At 41.3% G+C, this 27,054-nt stretch overlaps 1 protein-coding gene across 1 annotated transcript in view; it reads left to right on the top strand.

Moving 5' to 3' along the window:
• The window catches only part of DKK2 (dickkopf WNT signaling pathway inhibitor 2), a 66,630-nt gene extending 40,332 nt beyond the window's left edge, over nucleotides 1–26,298 (top strand). Inside the window, exons 2-4 of the mRNA XM_063135663.1 lie at nucleotides 22,659–22,809; nucleotides 25,003–25,143; nucleotides 25,524–26,298. Of these exons, the coding sequence (XP_062991733.1) occupies nucleotides 22,659–22,809; nucleotides 25,003–25,143; nucleotides 25,524–25,774 (543 nt within the window). The 3' untranslated portion in view covers nucleotides 25,775–26,298. The remainder of the gene's footprint in view (nucleotides 1–22,658; nucleotides 22,810–25,002; nucleotides 25,144–25,523) is intronic.
• Nucleotides 26,299–27,054: the final 756 nt, after the last annotated feature.

Here is a 27,054-nt window from a genome sequence, read left to right as displayed (position 1 = left end):
CCACGGGGGCAGTGGATCCCTCCATGTCTGGCCCTCACAGGCCCAGGTGGACTCACCCAGTGCTAGGAGGGACCCATACCCATGTGTTCATGAGTCTTCAAGGGTGCTTAGGCGGGGTCTGCCCTGATTTCCATTACAATGCCATTAGAGTAGAGGGAGAAAATATGCAATTTCCCCAGCCTTGGGGAAATTGTGTGGTCCCCCCTCATGCTGAAGGGGGACTTAGCAGGGCCTTTAAGTTTCCCAGCAGTGGGGGTGGGGGGAGAACATGTGATTTCCCCAAGGCTGCCATTGGAGGGAGAAAATATGCAATTTCCCCAGCTTTGGGAAAATTGCATGTTTCTCTGTCCCCCCCCCCCCAAGCCAATAGTGGCCTTAGAGGCCTCCTTAACACAAGGTAGCTAATGGTATGGCTGGAGAAATTGCAGTTTCTGGAGGCCCCAGAAAACATGCTTTGTCAAGGGCTTTGGAGGCTCATTTGGCCCAACCCATTGAAGCAAGGGCTCAGTGAGCTTGTGGGGCTTAGTGAGCTCATGGGGCTGGCCCAGGTTGAGTTCACCAAAGCCTACAATTGATGGCCATCATAAATAGATGCCATCCATTGTCCATTTTGGTTAATTAAAATGTTCCCATTGATTTCAACCCCTCCATGAGTACTGTCGCCTCTGAACAGAACCCTGTGAATAATCATTTCTAGTAAATCAGTGCTTCCAGTTTGGAAAACTGGTTCCTATACTTGACAGTTGTATTCTTCACCACTTTTTGAGCCCATAAGGTGTTATTCACATGAATGAGCTTGACTTGAACCATTAGAAACTCATTAACAGTCCTATGGTAGCCAATGCAATTACATTAGGTATGGACCGTGACTTCTTAGCTTTTTCCAGTTCAAAGTAAGTTAATGTCATTGTTTTGATTTTGGCAGGAGAAAGTCTTTTGTCGGTCAACTACAACATTTCCATTCATTTGCATCACCTTAATCCTCCCAGGACAGATAATATAAGTGCTGGGCTGAACACACAGAATAATTTATTTTCCAGACTTTCTGCAAGTATCAAACAGCTGTGAATAGCTTTACTATTATTCAGAAACCAAACTTCGAGTCTAATAGATTCCCCTTAAAACAGTTGTTTGTTCTTTTGAACTTTCCCAAAGATATTCTTAAAGCGTATTTGATAGTACTGATATGGATATACTGTGCATTCCTCAATGCATGTGTAACCGATGAACACTTCATGGTCTGCATGTGCACAGGATAAAACTGGACTGGAAGGAAATGGTCAACTAGGCATTTTCTTTACATCAGTTGGCTTGGTTGTAATGGATTTAGATAGGGCTGCAATCTTGCACTACAGAACCACATATGGGACACACTTTCATGGTAACTGGGGAACTATTCCAGGGAAAGCATATGATGATGCCCTCCATACTGCCAATGCTGCAGCCTATGGCTGACATGATATGATAGAGGTGTACAAAATGATGCATGGTGTGGAGAATGTGGATGAGGACACATTTCTCTCCCTGTCTCCTAATCCTAGAAACTGAGGTCATCCCATGAAGATGATTGGTAGGACAGATAAAAATAACCACTTCTTCACACAGCCCAAAGTTAAACTATGGAGTCCCCTACCATAAGATGTAGTAATGGCCACCAATTTAGATGGCTTTAAAAGGGGGTTGGATTAATTCCTGGAGGAGAAGGTTATCAATGGCTACTAGTCCTGATGGCTCTATGCCACCTTCAGTATCAGAGGCAGTATGCCTATGTACACCAGTTGCTGGGGAACATGGGCAGGAGGAGCTTTTGCACTCATGTCCTGCTTGTGGGTCTCCTGTTGCTGGCCACTGTGTGAACAGAATGCTGGATTAGATGAACCCTTGACCGGATCCAGCAGGCTCTTCCTGCATTCTTATGTTCTTATAATCCTATGCATGTTTAGACAGAAAAAAGTCCTACAACTTTCAGTATTCTCCAGCCAGCATGAGGAATGCTGTGAGTTGTAGGACTTTTTTTCTGTCTAAACGTACATAGGATTGTGCCTTTAATGGATTTACAAGAGCCTCCTCTTTAGATGACAAATGTATACTACTTCATTTGCCTCAAAACGTAGTGAGGCAGCTGTACTGGGTTTGAGGACCGTCCTGCTTATCTTGAGTGCAGGGCATGCACTACTATTCCAAAGTCCTGCCCTGATGGCCCCACTGATTCCAGGACACTATGTCTGCATTTTGGGAAGTAGCTCTGTTTGTTGAATCCAGGTGAGTGGAACTTGCTCATCTTATCACTACCCAAACTCAGAACACCTAACTTGTGGGGTCAGTCACAATATGGAGGCACTGAATGGTCCCATGCAATTTCGTGTCATTTCTTGTCTTAGCTTACTCTTGTGTTAAAAGCAGTGTGTTTTGAGGAGCTTACCTTGAGCATCAAAGACTATTGATGACCTTTCAGGTAGTCCCCTCCCCAACAATGAAGCAAATGTGAATTCTGTCCCTGCCTTCAAAGCAATCAGCATTTCTCTTGCAGTGTAGCTCATACAACCTGAGACAGATGTCGTACAATATAACAAATCATTACTAATGAATCATGATATCTGACACTCAGTGCCGAAGAAGGATTTACGGACGTGCTTCTCAGCAGCAGCAGTTTCCTGTATTAGGAAGTCTGACTTCGTAAGCGGCCATCCCCCATTCCATTCAAGTATCCCAAGGGTGTCAGATCTGGAATTAGCAGAGTTTGGGAGGAAGCTATCAGCCACACTTCTGCCTTGGGCACTGAAAGTGAGAAGTCAATGTTTCTCTGGGGCTTACGTTCCTCAACAGTTTTCAGAGCTGGCAGGGGAGTTCATAATCAGTTGCGTCAACTTTTAAGACCTTTTGCCTTTTTTTGTAATTCGGAAATAACAGCCATTGGAGGAAGGGCTGGAAGGAGACTTGGAATTTGGTCACTGGCTTCTTCCCCCATATGGTGAGGATTTTAATTTTTTTTTTTTTTGCATCAAATAACTTACATTCTCTTTATATTGCAATTTTAGATAAGCCATGTGGGTTTCAGCTCAGTTATTCTGCTGATCTCATTCCTTTGCTACATTGGTTTATTTGGTAATTTTTGTCACTTTTGGCTTGACAGAACGTACAAAAATAGATATGTGCATTATAATATCCACTATCTTAGCTATGTTGTAACATTGCCTAGTTCCTCGCTATTGACAGATTTTAGTAACTATTTTATATACACAGAGAGGGGGGAGGGTTTGGGGGAGCTGGTAATTCAAATGAAAGGATAATATAAGCTTGGATCTCGAGTTCCATGAGTGATATGGGGCATTCTTGGGTCTCATCCTCCCCTTCCTGTAGAAATAAGGACAATCTTCACCCACATCCACACACTGAGATCAGCATTGGAAGGCCCTACTTGTGTGCCCACCTGTAAGAGCAATTAGGCTGGTGAGCACAATGGGTAGAGCCTTCTCAGTAGTGGCCCCCAGCTCGTGGAACACTGTTCCAATTGTTGTCCATCAGGCCACACGATTATAAACTTTCAGGTGGGCCTAAAGACTCACCTGCTTACTATGGCCTATAATAGATTTAGGATTTTACTGGTGTCACTGTCTATATAGTGCTATTCTGGTTTAAATGTTAAGTTTTTCCATTTTTTTTCTGTTTTATTGTGTTTTGTGGTTTTTTTTGTTTTGTTTCAGTGTATAATGCCTTGGGAGAGAGTTTACCCTAAAAGGCAGGTTATAGTTTTTTTTTAAATTAATATAATTTTGCTGCAGTAACATGTTGAAGGAACATTGTGGATCAGAGTTTCACAAGTAGATGGGCCACTCCCAAAATTAGGAGATTCGGAGAAAAGTGCCATCAGTATGCTGGTGACACTTCATTCTATATCTCTATTACATCTGAATGAGGAGAGGTCCTGGACCTGCACTATTGGTTTGGATGGGGTCCAATAAACTAAGACTGAATATGGGTAAAATGGTGGTCTGGTGGGTAGACTGTTCCTGGGTCCAACACTTAAGACGTTTGCTTGATGGAGTTGCAGGATCAGGTACATAACTTGTGGGGAAAGTTATTGAATCATTGTTGTCTATGGAGGCCCAAGTGGCTGCAGTGACAAAGCATGCCTATTACCAGTGTCAGCTGGTGCACCAGCTGCAGCTGTTCCTGGACTCGAATAGCCTGTCTATGGAGACTCAAGTATTGGTAAACTCATGTCTCAACTTCTGTAATGTGCTCTATGGTGTGTGTGTGTGCTTATGTGTGGTCCAGAAGTTGCAGTTAGTGCAGAATGCAGCAGACATATTATTCAGTGATGGATCTTGCCACTGTCATCTAACGCCACTGCACTGAGTGACAATCTGATACTGGGCCAGCCAGGTTTCAGTTTTTGGTATTAACACATAAGGCTCTCAACAACGTGAGACCAAGAGACCTATGGGAATGCCTTCCCCCATGTAGACCTGTCCAGATGCTGCAATCAGCAACCTGGTTGTGTCACATCCTGCAGATGTCCATCTGGTTACAACCAGGAGGAAAGGGGCTATTCAGGGCTGGTGCCCTCCCCTAGAAATAAAACATGTGCCAATGCTGATGCAGTTCAGGGGCATGTTGATGTCATTTTTTGTTTTATTCACCTCCATTTTGGAAATGTAATGTCATGCTTGTCATTTTGATTTTCTGTTTCTTTATTTTCTGATGGCCATTTGTCATATTTTATTGTGTTTTTGTTGTGTACATTTCTATTTTTTATATTAGGGTTCTAGACTTGTACCCTACCTGGAAGGCGGAGGGGGGGGGGAAGCACCAAGGATGTGACCGAGAGTGGGGCCAACATGCTTGTTAACATCCTTCCCACAATTCTAATTGAGTGTGGGGTGGGTAGGGTGGGGAGCTGGACTGGAATGTGAGGTGGCAGCCATTTAATATTTTATCTCTGTTGATTGCAAAAATCGCCAATGTAGATCCATGCTAGGATGGCCAGGTGCCCTACTTTACAGAAGACAGTCCTCTGTTTTGGAGAGCTGGTAGAGGACATTCCTCTATTTGAAGAGCTGTCCAGTCCAAGTCCAATTTCAAGAAAAAGAACCATAAGAAAAAAGAACAGGGGCCTTGAATTTACAGATCACCTGGACAGCAGACCGAGAGACACATAGGTCACCTGCTCATAATTTCCCCCACTATGGTGAGACATACTGTATAGATTTTGCCAGGTTATGAAATTGATAGCAACTTTTGTCCTCTTTTTTGGTGATTTGTAAGTGGCTAGCCTAATTCAAAATATCCAAAATATAATCAGAAGAAGATAAATGCGTCTACTTAAATATCAAACTCCTAATGCACACTATGTTGAGAATTGATTTAGTTTTTTAGAGTGAAGAAAGCCCCAAAGTGTATGCCTAATATTTAGCACTGACAATGGGTGGACGTAACATCTGATATGTTTTGTGCTCTGTTAAAAGCTTGTTTCTTGTAACAAAATAAGAAAACAAATCAACAGCTGTCAAAAAGGTCATGCAAAATTTGTTGTTTCCCAGAGGCATTAGCAAACATCACATTAGAATGAAATTAGATCACATTAAACTTTCTTTGGTTAAAAATAAATACATATAGTTCTTCTAAGTTCTTGTTAGAGGGATGGCAAGTGCACACAATGGGGAGAAAGGATAGTTGGGCAACCCACTGGACAAGAAGGGTAACCAATGTGAACAAAGAAAAGGAAAAAAACAATTAAAACTTTAATAAACATTTATTCTACAAAGAAACAGCCCACAATCTAATATACTCAACCAGGGAATTTTGTCCGTTTCTTAAATAAAAGAAAGAAGAAAAGACCAAAAAATGACTTAATCTTGACTAGTTTCCAAGACATCGGAGAGGAAAGATGAGGTTCCTAAATGAAACATTCAAAGAATATTCTTTCAAGAAGGGCAGGATGCTGAAAAAGATCAAAAGGCTTTATTGTAAAGCAGAGCGGGAGAGAAGCCGCAAAGAGAGAACCAGTGCAGTGGAGGTCAGAATATGTCATTTTTTTTATGGGCAAACATTTCTGCATTTTAATTTATTGAATGTATTTGAAAGGTCTGCACCAAAGTATCCTGGTGCCTAAGGATGAGAAAAAGAGGCGACTAGCTCTGGTGCTATGAAATGTCAAAAGAGGTTTCTTTATTTTTCTTATCTGAAATAGGGGTGTGCACGGACCCCCCGCTCCGCCCATACTCCGCTCCTCTTTGCCGCGAAGCTTCGGCTCCGAATCAGAGCTCCACAGTGGAGGGGAGTGGTGCCAGGTAAGGCTGGGAGAGGAGGACGGGGGGGGTTACCGGGCTCTGCCGCCGTCGCCGCCCGTGCGGTGATGGCGGCAGAGCCCGGTAAGGGACCAAGGGGGAGGGGGGCCTTGCCTGCCTCCGTCCGCGGTCCGTCGGCTTCTTCAATTGAGCCCACGGTTCAGCCAGGAAGTCTGGGCCTCAAGTGCGGCCTAGACTTCCTGGTTGAACCGCGGGCTCAATTGAAGAAGCTGAGGGACCGCGGACGGAGGCAGGTAAGGGAGAGGAGGGGGGGTTTACCAGGCCCTGCCGCTGTTGCCGCATGGGCGACAGTGGCAAGGCCCGGTAAACCCCACTTACCTTTCAGGCGGAGCTCCGGATCAAGGCGAAGGATCCGCCTTCACCTCGATCCTCTTCACCATGCTCTGCCGGCCCCCCAATCCTCTTTGCCTCCGCCTTAAGGGGAGGCGAAGCACCGCGCTCCGCTTCTAATTCACCAGTCCGATTAGAAGCGGAGCACATCCCTAATCTGAAATATAAAAATAATAATAATAAAAACTTTCAACCAAACTTGTACAAGGCTTAACGTTTCGGATCTGGAGATTCTTTGTCAGGAGCTATAAGACATTCAAGTAAAATATATATAAAATCATATTACATTGTAAACAAGTTCATCCAACTTAAAATTAAATAAAAGGAAACAACACTCAGTCTAATAAAATATATGGATCTTTACACTAAGTTTTTACTGGACTAATCTACTCATGACATAATCAACTCAACCGGTTGTATTAGAGGAAAAGCTCATAGCTTATTGAGTTTGTGTTTTTTATTATTACAGCAAGTGTAGTTATTTATATTAACTCAGCACCCTCCTCCACTCTCTAAATCTGTTCCTGGATATATAGTCATAAATAACTTCTTTTATTTATCTTTAAACACTCTCATCTTCAATATAGTTATGTTTTAGGACACCATTTCTTATCTAAACCGTTTTTTTTTTTTTTTTGTCTCTACCCCTTCATAAAAAAGAACTAACTTGTACAACAAAATGAATTGCTTTTTGAAGTAAATGATGAGCAATAAAACCTAAAATGATACCCCAATAAAATCAAGAAAAGACACATTGAAATTTAGTAAAAAGGAACTTAGTTATCTGGGTGGGACCATCTACCCCCAGTATGGTCAACAGTGACTAGGAACAGCTTTCCCGGGCTTCAGAAGGACTTTTTTCAGCCCTACCTGGAAATGCCGGGATTAAACTTGGGACCTTCTAGATGCAAAACATTTTTATTTATTTATTTATTTATTTATTACATTTTTATACCGCCCAATAGCCGAAGCTCTCTGGGCGGTTCACAAAAATTAAAACCATCATAAAACAACCAACATGTGCTTTACCCACTAAGTTGTGTCTCTTCAATCATCGTCATCATCATCCCATACTTGTTTTCCCATTATTAAAGTTGCATCCCAGAAAAGTGGTGTATGTAATGTGAGTAGGAACTAAATTGATTTATAAATGGTTGAATTGGGGGGGGGGGGGAATCAGTTCTGGGTGAGACCAGCAGGGGAAGGAAGCTAAGGAGTGTCGGACTACTTTCAGTTTTGTATATCGTTTGATAGCAGCACACTGCCATGTAAAGTTTGCTCCTTTTTATTCAGACATGGTGCTTAATTTTATAATCTTGAAAATTCTACAATTTACATATGAGTAATCTGTGGGGTTTATCCTTCCAACAACTCTGTGAAGTAGCTTAGGCTTAGAAGGGGAAGACCCATAGCTGGGGGGTGGAGCCCATGCTTTGTTTATCAGAGGTCACAGGCTCAATCGTTGGCAATTCCAGGTAGGTGGACAAAAAACCCTGTCTGAATCCCTGTTGAGCGTCTGCCAGTCAGTGTAGAGAATACTAAGCTAGAGGGACAAATGGCTGACAATATAAGGAAGGTTCCCATGAGAGCCTGGAGCTGGACCAAAGTCATTGCGATTTACCAGGGATCTAAACTCAGGTCTCATGGGTTCAAGGTTAACACCTCCAGTATATTGGCTACTAAACACTACACCAATAAGAAGGTGTTATTTCACTCATGAAAAGTGTTTATGGTCAGTCTTTGGCACAGAACTGCATTGGAAGAGAGTTCTACAGTTGACCATCTCTCTATATGATCCCATGCAAACTTGGATCATGGACCCTACAGCCAGAATACCCCACTGTGATCATGCTGAAATCAGCCCCTCTGTGGCTTTGGCCTCACCATATTTTCATGGACCCACCTTGTGACGTCATATGTGGATCTGCAAGTCATCCTCCTTGGCAACTGTATCAGATGATGCTGTGTTTTTTTTTTAATCATCAAGGGAGGATTCCTAACTGATTTGAAAGATTATGATGGAATATAGATGAGAAGGCTTCTAGCTCTTTATAGACCATACCCAACTTCTTGAAAAAATACCCCCAAAGGATTGGGTGTGATGACCATTGATCTACATTACTGATTGTGGAAACAATGAGTGGGAAGGTCTGATTTGAGATTAAACTGGAATAACAAAATCTGGACTTAATCTATACCAAGCAGGATATTGCACTATCAAAGCGGTATATAAAAGGCAGAAACCATACTACTGCTTTATAGTGGTATTGAAGTTCACTGACAACTGTTGGGGCCCACTGACACATACTGAATACTGCTTTCATACTGCTTTCATAGTGCAATATCCTGCATGGTGTAGATTAGTCTCCTGAAAGCTTTCTACAAAAGTTGCAGATGTAATCATCGATTCCCTGGCTATAACTCAACAGAAAAGTGAGTTTTAATCATGCGTGCAGTCTAACGGTAAAGAATTTTGTCAGGCTAACTTGCCCTGTTCTGTGCAGAACAGTAAGATTAACTGCCTGATCATATACTGCAGTCCAACCTTCTCCAACCTGGTGTCTTCGAGATGTATTGGGCTGAAATGGCCATGCTGGCTGGGGATGATGGGAATTGAAGCTCAACATATCTGGAGGATGTCAGGTGGGAATAAGCTGCTGTAATCTATGATGGCTGCTGAAGTCTACGATAGCTACTGCTGCTAGAGTGTGAGGGTCCATGCAGTCTTGCTGTGCTCCTTTTGGATAGGCCTCATTGACTTCAGTTGGTTTGAGAGTGGCACTGCGGAGTCCTTGTGATGTCTTTGGCACTAATTCCCCCCACCCCCTAATTCTACTAGTACTTTATGACTGTTGCTCTGTAGCACTGTTCTACTGCAGTTGCAAAAGAGTACACTGGTCCTCATTCACTGGTGAATTTGTTGTGTTTTAGAGAAGGGACCATCAGACTAAAACTAGGGCATTCTAACAATGGTCTGGGACCATGAATGGAATCCATCTGTAAAGAGAATAAGTTCTATTATTTACTCATTATTGTGTGGAAAGTCCACTGAGCTTTTAGAAAGGTATTCAAGGTGAACAACTTGTAGCCCTCTAGATGTTGTTGGACTACAAGTCCCATCACTCTGACTATGATAGCATTCAGAGGGCCGGAAGTTATCCACCTGTGACTAGTTCACCATCCTGGCTCTCTAAGGGCCAAACTAAACATTTGGGAAAGCAACCACAGCAGAGCTACTCATGCTAGTTTCTCCTACTCTCTGGCAAGTGTGCACGGCCCCAATTTATATCAGGACCATGTTGCTTTGGGAGGGGGGATTAAACCTTTCCTTCCTTACTCATTTGTGTGTGTGAGTGAGTGAAATTATACCCCCTCCAGGGATTTAATAAAAGAAAAGCAGTCATTATTGGAGTCAATGGGAGATCTTTCCCCCATTTTTAATCTCCCCCTCCAATGTGTGTGCATCTATATGTGTAATTTTGCAAAAAATGGACAACAGTGATAGTAGTGAAGAGGGAAAGTTGCATACACTGACTTGGACAACACCGTGCCCCAAACATGGAACCGGCACTAACTAGGGAGGTTTTTTTTAATTATTATTCTGACATTTAGGGTGTAGAGAGCCACTGGTCTTCCATTTTTGTAAACAGATCATTTAAAAAACACAGACAAACAACTAGAAAGATCTGACTCTGGACGAGGTGATAAATAACCAGAGAGAGATGAAACTAAAAAGCAAATTAACAGACAGGGGCTGGGAAGGAGATAGCAGAGATAAAAGACAAGCAAGAGCCTTTTTGGAAAAGGAAAAAAAAAAGGCTGGATGGGGTAAGTACATAAACAAGCTTTGCCTTTCAAGGAGCCTTTGGTGAGGCACTCTGAGAAGACACAAAATAAATGATTAAGTCATCTTTTCACAGTGGTTTTTTTTTTTATGGCTTTCAGAATGTTGTTTAATGGGACTGTTGGTTATGATGCTTCTGCCAACGTGCATCGCTCAGACATACTCTGGCAATGCATGTATGTGTGTGTATGTATTAGGGGTGTTGGAGAAACCTGCATCAGATTCATATGACTTTGGAGTTCTATGCACCCAATCTGCGGAGTCTGCAGTGGACTGGCGTTTTCTGAGTTGCACAGATTCCACAGACTGACAGACTGTTTTTTGTTTGTTAGTTTGCTTTCCAGAATTGTACACAAATTTAGATGTAAGCAATTATGAAAAATGGGGGGGGGGACAAAAATGCACATTTCCCCCCATAGGTGAAAGCATATGAACTTAAGAAGTGCCATGCTGGATCAGACCGAGGGTCCATCTAGTCCAGCAACAGCACCCTCCCACCCATGTTCCCCAACAACTGGTGCACACAGGCTTACTGCCTCAGGTACTGGAGGTAGCACATAATCATCAGGGCTAGTAGCCACCGAAAATGTGGGTTTCTGCATTTGCACAAATACACATTGTCAGAAGTTAGTAACTTCCAGAAGTTAACATACAGGTCACATTTTCCCTGCTGTGGTGAGACAGATTGTATCCTTATTCAAATGATAGTAGTTATTTCTACATTTGTTTCTATACATATCAATTGGGGTATACAAATTTGTGCAAATCTGTGTTCTGCTTTGTTGGTTGTCTTTATGGGTGATGTATTTCCTCCTTTTTGGATGGATGGTACTTTTAAGAAGGAGGTATTCTTAGCTGATGTTAGTATCAGTTATTGCAATGTTACTTGTACCTGAATATCCAAATGCAAAATACACAGCATTGCATCAAATACAAATTGTGCATGCATGCATATTTGACTCTAGTCCTCCTGAAAACATAAGAAAGTGGCTCTTAAAAATTGCAACTGGGTATTTATAATTTCAGTCAGTATAGAGTGACTTAAACCAAGTATCTTAAGCAAATTTCCTTGTGAATAAAGTGTTATGATGCTGTATGCTTAAAACTATGGATTTATTTCCCTATTGAAGACTGAAAACTAATACTGAAAATTTATCTGTACGGTATACATAACACAAAAGTTTGTGTTCTACACTAGTATCTTCTTTTGTCAGAGTTTGGGACCTAAAAGGTGGGGGGCAACATGAATTAGGCAAATTCAAATTGAAATATGTGGGGTCCAGCGATCAAGCCAAAACCAGTCAGGTTATGAGAAGGCAGGTCAGGGTGGATCAAGTTAAGCAAGGCAAGTTGGATCCAGTCAAGAAGCTCAGCTCAAAGTCAGGCTGAGGTAAATCACTGTAAGGCAAGGCAAGTCATTGTAAGTCAGTTCACTACTGGTATAGTCACAGCAAGTTCTGGTAAACATCTATCAGGACCCTGGATAGCTCATAGAGGCCTCTGATATCTGAGCTGAAGAAATATGTTGTCTCAGCAAAACAATAGGGTCATCTGAAGCCTCAGAAAGGCTGGCAGAGTCTAACCTTTAGTAACTGTCTACAATTACTAAAGGGCCTATTACTGATTTTGTGCCCACATAGTCCTGAATAGCTGTCTAGCAGGTAAATCTACAGGAGAACCATCCCAGGGGTCTGGGGAAGATGGAAGAGCCATGTTCACAGGCTGGAACAGTATAGAAGGGAGTGGTAAGTATATAAGCAGGGTGGCCTATGAGTATATAAGGGAGTAGTAAGTATATAAGCAGGGTGGCTGAGTACCAGATCTGAATATGCTCCAGGGCAATTCTGGGACCAAATGCAGAGGACATGACACTTAAAGTGTTAATTTTCAACAACCCATTGAATAAATTGATCTCCATGTTGCTTTTCTCTCATTTTTCTCTTGATGGCCCTTTAGAATTAGGTCAAAGTAGCAGTTACAGGCATTCAGGTAATTATCACATTCTGCTAATAAGTGTTAGACCAACCATAATGGTTTCCATTCAGTTACTGATCCACAAAAAGTGTATGTAGTTTCTATATCCCCAAAACAGGAAACAACTGCAGTTTATCAGGAACAATGTAGCTTTATGAAAGTAATAAATGCCCACAAGACACAAAACTGAGATCATCAGGCTCATTTTCATGTGTTACTTTTACTTAATCAACATATTAACTCCTGTCTTTAGAGGTCCTTAAGCACCACCTGCTCTTCCTTTTAATAAGACACAAAGTTATTTTATTCTTTAAAAAACCAACAACTCCACTTAAGCAAATTAACTAGTATGTTGTATTCAACACAGAGGGTAGTATCCTGTTCTGCCTGTGACTTTGTAGAAGGAGCTGACTTGCATAATGGGACTTTTGTACTTCTAAAAATAATCCTCCCAGAAATTTAATGGAATATGATGGGGCATTTACAGTAGTTGTCTAAATTGGTCTAGTATTTTATTGAAACTATTTTTAACTGTCTAAATTGTTATAAACTTCGTATGTTTACATTTTAATGCTGCATTCTATGATGTGTTGTTATGCTGTATTTTGTTATCTTTGAATTGTTGTAAACTGCCCAGACAGCTTCAGCTATTGGGCAGTGTAGAGATGATGATGATGATGATGATGATGATGATGATGATAATGATAAGCCAAAACAAGGGGAAATGTTTGTTTCCAGAATGGAGCAGGTTAGTGGAGCTCATAGAAGGGAGCGCCATTGCCCTGTCCCAACCCAAAACAAGCATTTCTGCTCATTTCCAGGGTTATATTTACAACCACAAAATCTCTATTGCACAAGTGGTTGCTCCCAAGAGCTCAACAGAATCATCAGAGGCAGAGTGTCCTTGTTGGATGCTGCCCAATAAGTATTCAGATTCTACTAAAGAGAGGCTGAAATAATAAACTAAAGTATAGAGTTTGTCGCACAAAGTAAACATGAACACAACAGTCTCCCAAAGCTTTACCACATGGCCTGCAAGAGCATATAGGTAGTCTTCCCTTGAGGTTTTCTTCTTCTTTTGAAACTGAATATGTAACTTGAATAAATTATGCAAATCAGGCACATTCACATCTATTTGCTTAATCTTACATAATTAAACTTCTGCTCATGATGGGAAAGATAAAGACCTTGACAACCACCACTGCAAATCCTGTCCTGTCCCCCTTCTGGGTTTTTAGGACAGATCTATATGCTCACCTGATCAAGCATTATTTGAAGAGTATTTTTCTGCACTTCTCCCAGATATATAAGGTAGCATGTTACCTGGATTCTCCACAAGTATGCCCATATAATTCCTATGGTATCTTCATTTTCTCCTCGTTTCACGAGGAAGTATTCTCCCATTGTATTTAATGGGGCTTACTCCCTGGGAACTATAAGTACCATTGTGTTCAATCTGACATATTCCTGGATAACCATGTATAAGGTTGTAACTGAACACCCTTTTCTTTTACCAAAACTATAAACATAGTCCAATACAACTTTCTAGTGGAGGTTAGGATAGCTTGAGGTTGTTGTTGTAAACAATGCAAGATTATTCTATTTTGTACATGTACTTGCCCTGAGATTTTAGGGTAGAGTACCATGGAAAGCAAATGACAACATCCCTATAGTTTGCTGCTTTTTCCTTCTTAGCCAAAATCTTTTTTGCTCCTTCAGTGATGAAATGGGGCCCATTTCAAAGAATTTCACATGATCATTTACCCATTTAAAGATCTCCCCCCCCTCTCTGTCACAAGCCCTATTTAGGCATTATAAAATCATAAATGTGAAGGGATATGGGGGTGTGCAAGCCATGTATGACCCTCCACCCTCACCCTTCCCATGTTGAACTAGAAGGCTGAAGAAAGACTGTCCTCACATTTGGCTGAACATGGATTACAGTCATCCACACAATTGGCACCCCTAATTTCATGGAGTAAATGTAGTTAGGAGAAATATCCAATATACATTGCAATTCTTGTCCCTCATGCATACAGCTAGCTTCAAGTTAACATAAGATCCACAGTCTAATCCATGAGAAATACTTCACACAAGCCATATGTATCTAACGTTCTGGCTGGAAGAATGTGCGCATTCACTCTGAATTCGCTGTTATATAGTAATGTGTTATTTCACTGAAAGACATTTATGTTGTATTATGTATGTTGCAAACACACACTGTGTTAGAACAAGGGAGAGAGGTCTCCAACATCTGATTGTTTTAAAGTAGAGAAAGATATGAAGTAAATGCTTTTCAAGGGGTCTCTGTGGAGTCTTTCTCTCATTTTGTGCCATGGCATGTACTTCTTGGAACGTTCCTCAAGGAATATATTGTGCCAGCCAAGTCATGAAGACGCCTGGACATAAAATGCAGAAAAAGCCTCCAAAAATAGTATCTGAAGTTGTGCTTGTAATACCAAGGGCTTTGACTGAAGCGTAAGGATACCCAAGGGAAATAATAAAGTCGAAAGGAAAAGCCAGAAGTCCTGGATGTAAGCAACAGTCAGTCTGTGGTAAAATGAACCGACCTATTTTCCATTTTCAAACACTCACAAAAACAACACTGGGATTTGTTGGAAAAGATCTTTGTGGAGCTCAAAAGCTTATATGTTCCCACTAGCAGAACTTGTAACAGAACTGGTTTCCCAACACATCTTTCTCACAAATATCTTTTTCCACAAGAGTTTTATCTTTCCATAGATATTTCCAAAACATTTTTATGCCAAGTGACCCAAGAGAAAAGAAAGATCTGCCGCAGGGAACATTCTTGAAGTGTCAACTACAGCTGGCCATCTTTCTAATTCGGGTAATATGGCATCACTCCCTTGCCATCCTTCCCTTCCCATTTTCCATTTTCACTTGTCACAAATCTACTCGTCATTTCCCCAGCGAAACAGAATGAGGTGGAGGACAAGAAAATCAAGACAGAGACCACTTCCTGTCAAAGGGAAGATAGTTGTGTTTTTACTACAAATAGTACCAGAAACTGTAATTTTGGACTTCATAATTTGCTCTGATTGTTATAATAGAGATTCCGTCATGTTCTCTACTAAGAAGACAGACACAGTATCATAGGAATTAGCTTAATCTATTTACTTGGGTATAAAATACAACAGAGGCCAGGAACCTGTAACTACTATCAGCCATCTTAACAATAACAGCCAACAATCATCAGGAGTTTTTCTTCCCACACTGCCTCTGGGAGGCAGATGGCCTCTCCTACCAATATTAGCTCTTCATTCACCACAGTCTCTTTTATGCCCTTTACCACAAACATAGACTCATAGAATAGTAGAGTTGGAAGGGGGCCTATGAGGCTAACATGTCAGACCCCCTGCTCAATGCATGAATCTACATTAAAGCATACCTGGCAGATGGATGTCCAGCTGAATCTTGAATGCCTATAGTGTGGTACAGGTAGTTGGTCCCATTGTCACACTACTCTAACAGTCAGGAAGTTTTTTCCTGATGTCCAGCCGGAATTTGGCTTCCTGTAACTTGAGCCCATTTATCCATGTCCTGTGCTCTGGGATGATCAAGAAGAGATCCTGGCCCTCCTCTGTGTGACAACCTTTCAAGTACTTGCAGAGTGCTATCATGTTTTCCCTCACTCTTCTCAGGGCTATGTATGCCCACTTCTTTCAGTCTCTCCTCATAGAGCTTTGTTTCCAGACCCCTGAGCATCCTCATTGCCCTCCTCTGAACCCCCTCCAGCTTCTCTGCATCTTTCTTGAAGTGTGCTGATGTGCTGTATAGCAATTTGATTTCAAATTGTCAAACACATACAATGAGAGATGGAGACAAAAGGAAACAGCCATGGAGCCGGTGTAAAATGTGAGGATAAAAAATCACCTCACTGTCAGTTTCAAAGCCAGTTTTCTAACTTGGTTATTTTTTGTTTTGTTTTCCGCTTCGATCACTTTCAATTGCATGTCAGTACTTTTTCAGTTGCTCACTTAATTCAATCCACCAACTTCTATTTGCATGCAGATGTTTGCATTCATTGTAGCAAAAGATGATGGGTGCCTACACGTAAGGGTGCATAAACATAATGGCTTGGATCCAAAGGTGCTTTTGTGAGTGGGAAAGCATTTCTGCTTGCCCAAAGCAGCATCCCTAAACTTTGACTATTCCCCTTCCATGGGAGCCCAATCCTCTTCTGCCTGGTCATATGTTGTCCAAATAGTCCTTCCATCCTCAAAAGTGGCTTTTTTAAAGGCTCAAGGGAAGCAACAAGGCGAAGGACCTTAAGATCATCTACAGGAGCCTTTCTCTGTGAGCCTCTGCCAAAGGAAGTGAGGCAGGTGGCTACTAGGAAGAGGGCTTTCTCCACTGTGGCACCCCGGTTGTGAAATGAGCTCCCCAGAGAGGTCCGCCTGGCGCCTACACTGTACTCCTTTCGTCGCCAGCTGAAGACCTTTTTATTCTCTCAGTATTTTAACACTTAATTTTAACTTAAATTTAAATTTTACTGTTTTAACTCTGTATTTTAATTTTATATCAATTTTGCTGCGTGGTTTTTATCCTGGTTGTGCTTTTTTATACTGTATTTTGTATTTGTGCTTTTAATCTGTTGGTTGTTTTATTATGGTTTTAATTTTTGTGAACCGCACAGAGAGCTTAGGCTATTGGGCGGTATAGAAATGTAATAAATAAATAAATAAATAAATAAGTGGCTGGGAAAGCCCTGTTGTACAAGCATAGTTCTGCTCAGTCTTCTTTGGTCCAATCCACAGAGTCTCACCAATTCACATTTCACACGAGGCCACTTTGCATAATGGCTTTTGTAATGTTATAACTTTGTAAGCACTCGGACTTCTTGCATTTGCCTGTTTGTCTTTATTATTTTACACTGGATATCATGGAACTTAGTGAGGTTAGAGGAAATGCTGTGGTATAAGTGGGTTAAAATATTATGAGAGAATGTATTGGATTTGGCATGAAAGGGGTGCAGTATGGAAAGAATGCAGGCCTCGCTAGAAAACATCATTCTTGATGATGCAAACATGACAGCAACAAACCTTTCCTGATCCAGAACAAATGTGCAGGAGGTTTGTAAATGTTGTGATACCAATACGATTGTTGGAACTTTCTGAACCCAGTGCATAGTTGGTCTATGGAACTCACTACTACAGGTTGGTAACCAACTTTGCTAGCTTTAAATGAGGCTTAGACATAGTCATGGAGGATAAGGCTGTCAATGGCTACTAGTTATGATTGCTATACTACCTTCAGGATCAATGGCAGCATGTCTCTGAATAGGGGACAACCATAGGAGAGGGTTATTGCCCTTATATCCTGCTTGTGGGCTTCCCAGAGGCATTTAGATGGCCTCTGTGAGAAACAAGATGGTGAACAGGACAGGCCTTTGGTCTGATCCAGCAAGGCTCTTCATATTCTTCTGTAGTAGAATCCAATTGCCAGAACTTTCTTTTGTGCGTGTGTGGATTTCAGTGGCAAGTATTTATAACATTCAAGAATTTTAAAGACCACAACGAAACTTAAAGGAACAAGCCAAACGATTGATTTGCTAATATATGCCTAATAATAAATTTGATGAAACCACAGAGAGGGCTCTTCCCAGTACTTTGACACTGCATGATGTTGGTTGTGTGAACCCAGAAGAAGGGAATAGAGCAGGTCTGGCTAATTTATGGTTAGGAGAAAAACCAATACAAAGAACACTGTTGCATGATTTATAGCTTTTGATGGCTGGCCTGTTATTTATGGACCGATTTCTTCTGCTGCTAATATCAAGACACTTCATAAGATTCAGAAAAATTGTATCTCAGAAATTAATTTATTCCCAGTAGTTTGAGACACCACCAAAAAACAGCTGGTTCTCTTAAATTCAGCATTTAGAGGCAGATTGTTGGAATATAGACCAAACTCCACCCTGTGTGAGTTTTCTTGTTGTAAAAAAGATAAGGTCATGAAGTGACACAAAACCAATGAACTTCTTGAATGGAAAGTTGAGGTTATTTTCTGATTTTTCTTGCTGTCTCACACCAAGATTTTTTTTAAAGAAACTGCAAGCAAACAAAATTAGATCACTTACTTATATTAAAATGCTCCATTTTGCACATTTAAACTTGATTCTTCTGTGCATCTTTTACACTCCCTAGTAGCATTTTCTGCTCTCTTCAAATTAAGACGTGCCCTACTGGGATTCTTAAATGCATGATGGTTCTCATGCCAAGTTTTCTAGATCAAAGAGCCACTGCAATAAATTCAGATAATTGTTTCAACTTTATGTTTTGCAAAACGTGGCTCCTTCATGGAGGGAATGATTTATGTGAGAATATTATGATGCATTTCTATCTATAGGGTAAATGCTAGAACTGAACTGATTATTAAGACAGAGATTCTTTTCTATCCAATGTGATAGCCTTTAAATACAAGCTAAGAATGCTATGTTCTTGCAGTTTGTCATGGGAAAAATTTGCTTCCTTTTTATGATTTTTGTTTACTGGAAGGCTCCTGCAAGTAATTCAGTTGGGGAAAATTCTGAAATAGGAAACATTTATAAAAATTACTTCACACTTTACATTTCCCCCTCCAACCACTCCTCCTCATAAAACTGTAATATGTATACATGGAATAAAATATCTTAGAGATGCACTCCCAGAGAATGGGAATGGTCAAATCTATTTGTACTCATGGTAGCAAAACACCATATGGTGTCAGTTAGGGTGACCACATGGGAAGGAGGATAGGGCTCCTGTATCTTTAACAGTTGTATAGAAAAGGGAATTTCAGCAGGTGTTGTATGTAAGCATGCAGCACTCTTCATCACAACAGTTAAAGCTGCAGGAGCCCTGCCCTCCTGATCAGATACAAAAGAGGGCAGGAGTCCTGCAGCTTTAGCTGTTGTGATGAAAAGGGAATTTCACCAGGTGCTGCATGCATACAAATGACACCTGCTGAAATTTCTTTTTCTGTGGAACTGTTAAAGATGCAGGAGCCCTGTCCTCCTTTCCATATGGTCACCCTACTCAGGAGGTAATTTCACTCTATGTCAGGTAGTTAGATGATCTGTTCCTGGATTCATTAGATTCCTACATCGTTTTTTCTGCCTGCTTGCAAATACTTCCCATGGTAGAATTTTGATACAGGAGTGGCAAAAGTTCTAATGTGTAAAGCGGAGGGCTTTCTCCGCTGTGGCACCCCGGTTGTGGAACGAGCTCCCCAGAGAGGTCCGCTTGGCGCCTACACTGTACTGCTTTCGTCGCCAGCTGAAGACCTTTTTATTCACTCAGTATTTTAACACTTAATTTTAACTTAAATTTAAATTTTACTGTTTTAACTCTGTATTTTAACTCTATATTTTAACTCTATATCAACTTTGCTGTGTGGTTTTATCCTGGTTGCGCTTTTTATACTGTATTTCGTAATTGTGTTTTAAACTGTTGGGTGTTTTACTGTGGTTTTAATTTTTGTGAACCGCCCAGAGAGCTTCGGCTATTGGGCGGTATAAAAATGTAATAAATAAATAAATAAATAAATAAATAAATAAATCTGTGGTGAGCAAGAATCCACCTCACAGATTAGGATATCTCTGTGAGTGGATCAGCACTGGTTGTGTTCAACCAGGGCCAGATCTACACCAAGCAGGATACAACGGTTTGAAAACAGTAGATGTAATGTGTCCTGGGCCTGAACAGTTGTCAAAACTGCTATAAACCATTATAAATCAGTAGTGTAGATCCTGCCCAGGTCACGTATAATGTTCAGAAAGGAGAGTCTGATGAACTATGGCCTTTGAAATGATATGCATGCCATACAAAAATTGGGAGTTCCTTTAATTACTCCAGCTATTAAATGATGATTTGTGGAAAACTGTCAGCTGGTTTCAGGATCAGCTTCACTGGTGGAAGTGGACTTCTTCACCCCTTCTTCACACAACAGCCTCTCCAGCCCACTGAAAATGCCACACAGAGTGTCAGGAGGTCCTGCTGAATAGGGTGGAGGGCTCCCAAAATCAGGCAGAGGGACTTTCTACAAGTGAGGTTCTTCCTGTCGAGGCAAGCAGATCCTGGATCCACTCTGTTTGTGGATTCCAGCATTACATGGTTTAGTCACTAGGTGGCACTGGAGTTAGCTGTATCTGGGTGGAGTCAGACATTTCCTGAGTTTGTTGCTGGTGTGTTCTCTGACGCCATTTAATTCAAAAGCAACAGGGGAAGTATGTTGGCTGTTGAAAATCCTAAGTGGCGTATGGTGTACAGATTTGATAGATATTGTTTTTAAATCCAATTCCTTGGCAATAATTGTCATAAGACATATCCAAGGTTCATAGTGTCTAAATTAATGCAAAATCAATATTCATCTTATGATGTGATTTTCTATGCACAAAACTCTTGCGTAACCTGCTTTTCTGAGGATAACTGCTTGGCTTGTAAAAAGCATGGAACAGTTTATAGGACCATGGCCAGTGTAATCTTTTCTGTATTTTTTAATTGATTGGTAAACAAAGCAAAATTGTTTGCATAAATATTTGAGTCAAATTGTGCTGAAAAGCAAACTTTAAATACCAACAAGTATATGGGCCTTTTGTGGGGTTAGGGGGAAGCTTTAAAATGCCAAGACTTTTCTTTTCTTTTTTCCTTCCTTCCTACTTTTCTTTTCTTTTTTCAGCCAATGCCTTTTCTGAGTAGCGTGCTAACCTCTTGAGTTCAGATGATAAGGGATAACTAATACTTTAGAAACTAGTGTGGTGAAAGTCTTGAATTAATTAATATGAGATAACATAATATACATTTGCTTATGCAATTTAAAAGTTAATTTAATAAGATCTAATCAGCTACAAAAGTATCCAGAAATTCGAACTACCAAGCATCCAGTAGTAGAATCAGAGGACAGGATTTTTAATGGCTGTTCAGGAAACGTTGTCCTTCGCGTTAACTGGTATGCCAATGTTAGATCAATGTTCTTTTAACCCAAGGACGAAAACCAAACAGCCCTTAAGCACGACTCCACCATTCCAGCGACAGAGGGTTCAAAAGCGCTTTATTGATTAGTAATCAAGGCCTGGTCTCTTCAAAGGGAGCAATCAGACAAAAGACATAGGGAATATGGTACAGTATTTGAGCTTTCAAGGGGCAGGGCCCAGTAGCAGCATTAACCAATCAGAACATAAAACTGGGGCATAGCTAATTATGCTAAACAGTTCTGTAAACAATACCTTTGGCCTGACAGTAAGTTATAGAAGTTAACTTCGACACAGCAGCACTTGGAGCCAGTGGCTCTTGTTTATATTAGATAAGAAGGATACAAGGATGCACACAAGGAGACATTCTCATACAGGGCATCATGACATTTTGCTTGGTGTGCAATGGAGACTTTACAGTTTCCTGTTAAAAATGGAGGTGGTTATGCTAACACCAAGACTGTGTGTGTGTGTGTGTGTGTGTGTGTGTGTGTGTGCACGCGCGCGAACATAGGTGTGTGCACCAAAGTGATGGGGAATTACATTTGACTGGTGTTCAATAATCCAACAATTATATTGGATTATATAACTCTCCCACACTAGAGGCATTCAAGAGGTAGCTGGACAACCATCTGTCAGGGATGCTTTAGGGCGTATTCCTGCATTGAGCAGGGGGTTGGACTCGATGGCCTTGTAGGCCCCTTCCAACTCTGCTATTCTATGATTCTATGATTTTATTTATTTATTTATTTATTTACAACATTTATATTCCTTGCTGCATATCAAACACATTCTGGAGACATGAAGGCAAAAGAATAAAACACTTTATTAAAAACTGTGGGTGGTCATTCAAGGAAGGCTTCCTGAAATAAAGATGTTTTCAGGAGGCACCAAAAACAACGCAATGTAGGCACCTGCCTGACCTCCAGAGGCAGGGAGTTCCATAGAAAGGGGGCCACCACACTGAAGGCTCTTTGCCAGGTGGACTCCAATTGGTCCATATGTCTATGTGGAACCACCAGGAGCAATGACTGATCATGATTATACAGTCCTAAATCCAGAACTTTGGTTGTCATTCAGTCTTTCCCATCTGAAAGCCATTCAAGTTTCACATCTAAAATTACCCTTGGCTGTACTTCTGTTTCACCCATGTGTTTTATTTCATCATTGGAAAGGCATTGACTAATAATTATTGTGTTCTTTTCCTCTCTCCCCCCAACCCTCTCAGGCTTATCCTTGCACCAATGACAAGGAGTGTGAAGTTGGGAAATACTGCCACAGTCCACATCAAGCTACATCTGCCTGCATGATTTGTAGGAGGAAAAAGAAACGTTGCCACAGAGATGGCATGTGCTGTCCTGGAAACCGCTGCAACAATGGTATCTGCACTCCTTTCATGCTTTATATATATCCTCAAAAAAGTTATTCTAGAATTGCCCAATCAAGAAGAAGGGGACTCTAAAATACTGCTTTTAAATTATATATTGTTTTAACTTGGTTCATGGTTTAATTTGTTTTCAGCTGTTTATATTTATTTTTTTCCACTGTATGTTTTTATCTGTAACCCTGAAATCCTAATGATATAGGGCGGGATACAAATGTTTTAAATAAATAATAAAAAGATTTTGAGGACATATATAGACCTGGTTTTCACATAACACTAAGCCATGATGCAGTTTGTTGAGTACTGGCTTCTCATTATGTCTGAATTCATACTCGCTAACAAACCATAATTTGTTAACCAGCCACAAAACCAAATGAAACACATGGCTTGTTACTGGCTTATGATGTCTGCTTGTTTAAACCATGGCTTGTTGTGATGTCTGAAACCGGGACCCTGGCTTACCCCTGGCTTGTTTGTGCTGCTGCCTGCCCTGAAACAGAGGTACCCAATAAGAATGGTCTGAAAATGAAACTGCTCTGAAGTTTGGCAAAATGGGTGGGAGAGTAACAAACAAGAAACAGAAATATGCACGTACACGAACACACACAGGTTTCTCTGTGGCTGCAGAAACACATATCTCTTAGCCATGGTTTATTTAACCATGGTTTGTTGCTTTAGCTAGGAACCGTCTTGCGGATGAGCAAGCAAACAGTGGCTTGTTTTCCGTATTTCTATGTCAGAGCGATTTCATTTTGAAATACACACACACATGCACATATACATAGAACGGGGAGAGTGAGAGAGAGACACTTGGGCCTCACTCAGACTATCCAAAAAAAAAAAAAGGGGGGGGGAAGGAACTTCTTTCCACATGATCTGGAAAGCTGAAATCTAGTAATATGCAAGCCCGCTTCATCTGTTATGTCTAGGGGCTCTCACCTGATTAGCATGGATGCCTGTAGGGAAGTAGCCAGGGGAAGCTGGTGCCCCCAATTTTGGTGGGGCAGAAATTCCGTTTGGGGTTTAAGGGATAGGTTTAGCACCTTGGATAGCTCTATTGGGCTTCTGGCTGGTTGTAACTAAAGCCTAGAATGGAATCTCTGTCCACCGCAATTGGAGCCCCCAGCCTCCCCTGGAAGAAGCCTACGTTTGAGCAATTGCAAGGGGCACACTGGTGCAATACATTATTCCATGTGAAATCATGAGTAGTTCTTCCCTGAGGATGACCACGCCAATGCATGGATGTCTGTAAGCAGGACCAGGCAGTATGCTAGGAGTGGGGTCAGGATCATGGCTTCTTTTATCAGTAAACCCACAATGCTGCTTCCATGCCAGTAATGCATGAAAAGGGCTACAGACCGTGCGGGATCAAGGTTTTTTCAGGGCCCTGAAAAATGTATCTAAGTTATAGTGATTCCCCCAAATTTGCATCCATAGATGTAAGTTAGCATATGCAAATTTTATGCAAATCTTGATGGCTAGAAGATTTCTTTGTTCTTCATGAGTGATGTGCTTCCTCTTTTTGGTGATGAGTGAGTGGCCACCCTCCTTCATTTACCAGCATAGTGCTACTGATCTTTTGAGTGACACAGCATGATTCAGCAGAAATCTCTGAACTTGAAATTGTTCCTTTGTGTTAATCACTGGGATGTAGCAATGACAAACTTCTGATGTATTGCAGAATGTACAGGCAAAATTTAGGCTTCCCTTTGCCATTTGGACTTCAACAAAAGGCTTGTGTCATGGTGAGCCAGAAGTTTCCTTTTGAAATGATAAAACTGGTGTTGTGGAATGTCTCACTGAGATGTTCAGGCTGGGCCTCTCCAGGCTGTGAGTAAAGTTTCCTGCATTAAATCAATCCATCCTCTTCCTCCTCCTTGCATGTAGAAAATCAGCATACTATGGAATTCTTTATCTTGACATCTAGTTTTCTGATTGGAGGGACAACTCTGAATGGAAGAACCAGAGCATTCAGTCATATGAAATCACATCGGAAGTCTGCCATACTGGCTTGGGAATGCTGGAGGTGTAGGACTTTTTTCTGTGCAAATATGCATAGGATTGCACCCTAAGTAAATGAATAGATTCTTGCTTGGCATAATTCCATGAAAATTAACCTTGGCCATATTATTCTTCAAAGACCTCTCCTGTTTTTACCTATCCTGACTCACTTTATTCACTTATACAGGTATCTGTATACCAGTGACTGAGAGCATCCTCACTCCCCACATCCCGGCTCTGGAAGTACCTCGCAACAAGAAAAATAATCATTATCCCACCAAGGACTTGGGCTGGCAGAATCTAGGGAAAGGAGTGACACACATAAAAGGTAGGACTGTACTCTCCATAAACAATCTTGAGGTCGTCTTCTGAAAGGGAGTGCCTTTTGCTCTAAAATGCTTTGCACTGCACAATTTTGGACCAAAATGCACATTCCCCCTGGCCTAATTAATCCATAAAAATGTGTCCTTGTTAAAAAAAATGACATGCTTTAAATTGCATTTCCCCCAAAAAAGGACTCATTTTGAGAATGCATCAAGAATGTGTAACTTTTTTCTGAAAATTCTGCTGGTGTTTGAGGTTGCAAGTGGGCATTTTCATCCTTTTTTTTTTAATGTGAAGTAAATCCGAGATTTTGAAAGCTGACACCTCACCCCTTTTCCTTGATCTTCCCTGTGTACCACTAACTATTGTGATTGCTTTCTCTAGGTCATGAAGGAGACCCCTGCTTAAGGTCTTCTGACTGCACAGAGGGGTTCTGTTGTGCTCGCCATTTCTGGACCAAAATCTGTAAGCCTGTGCTTCACCAAGGGGAGGTCTGCACCAAGCAACGCAAGAAAGGGTCCCACGGCTTGGAGATTTTCCAGCGCTGTGACTGTGCCAAAGGGCTGTCATGCAAAATCTGGAAAGATGCCACCTACTCTTCGAAAGCAAGGCTTCACGTGTGCCAAAAGATCTGATGGCAGATTGGGACACTGTCACTACCGGGCCGTGGAGAACCTGTGTGTTGTATATGCTGCAGCATGGTGGAACACAAGGATTGTAAATAAGAACTGAATGGGCCAAGTATATCCACTGTGGCAGAAAGAAGGATAATCCCCAAACGAATCATATTCCTGCCCTGGAAGTGAATGCGATGGCAGCTGGCCTTTCTTCGTGATGTGGTGTCGTTCTGCCAGGTTGGGGCCAAACGATTGTGGAAAGCATTTAACTATGCTCTACTTCTGGTGACTCACCCACATTAGTTGTGGTTCGGCTTCCCCCATTATGATTGTAAAATAATGCTATAGGATGTATTTACAACACAAAGCAGTGCTTTGCCGAAGAAAGACATTTCTATTGACACATTCTTGGGTATGGAGCAAAAATATCCTTGCGAGCTGAAACTATTAGAGATAAAGGGGAACGTTATTGTGTATGCCTTTACCCTTTAATAAGCCAAGGCTCTGACTTGAATGACATTGAGCAAGAGTGTTACATTTTGGAGGCACAGATGTTGACTTGAATGAAGGCATTTAAAGAGTGAAGGCACATGAGGCAGCCATCTTGCTGAAGCTAAGCAGGTCTGGATCTGGTTAGTGCTTGGAGGGGAGACCTGCTGGCAGCCCCACATAGCCGCCTTGAGTTCCGTGATGAAAGAAAGGTGGGGTATAAATGTAATTAAAAATATATAGTTTCATATGTTGATATAAGCATTTGGACTACAACACCCAAATAATTTTGTCTTCATTTACCACAGCCAATGGCTTCTGTTTGTCTCAGTTTACTGTGCTAGCACATAGGGGGCTAACAGATAAAGCATGGATGCATCCAGAATGGAACAATATACTGAGCTGCTAGTTGTAAATATGAGGGTACTGAGGATTGTATTGTGAAGCTTTGCCTCTAGGAGAGGTATCCAGGATCCACTGACTGCATACTATCAAATAGCAGTTTCAACAGGGCTTTTAAACGAGATCTTTCATGCTCTAGACAGAGACACTAAATGGAAGCATCATATGCCACCGGCACGGAAAAATAACCCTGAAAATAAAATAAAAGGTGCCAAGGTGGACATGGAGATGTGATATATTAGTAGTAAATGACACCGCTTGATGAAATATAACATCTTGGACCGGCGAATGCATGTTTTTGTTTCTAATGCATGTTTGGAATGTGGATGGCAAAATCTGCTACTGGATTCCCATTGATTGCCGTGAAGAAGAATGTTCGTTACGACCACAGCAGTATTAATGGACTG

The sequence above is a fragment of the Elgaria multicarinata genome, chromosome 10, assembly GCF_023053635.1.
Source record: "Elgaria multicarinata webbii isolate HBS135686 ecotype San Diego chromosome 10, rElgMul1.1.pri, whole genome shotgun sequence".
NCBI classification, from domain to species: Eukaryota; Metazoa; Chordata; class Lepidosauria; order Squamata; family Anguidae; genus Elgaria; species Elgaria multicarinata.
This window is presented reverse-complemented; position numbering and strand designations above follow the sequence as displayed.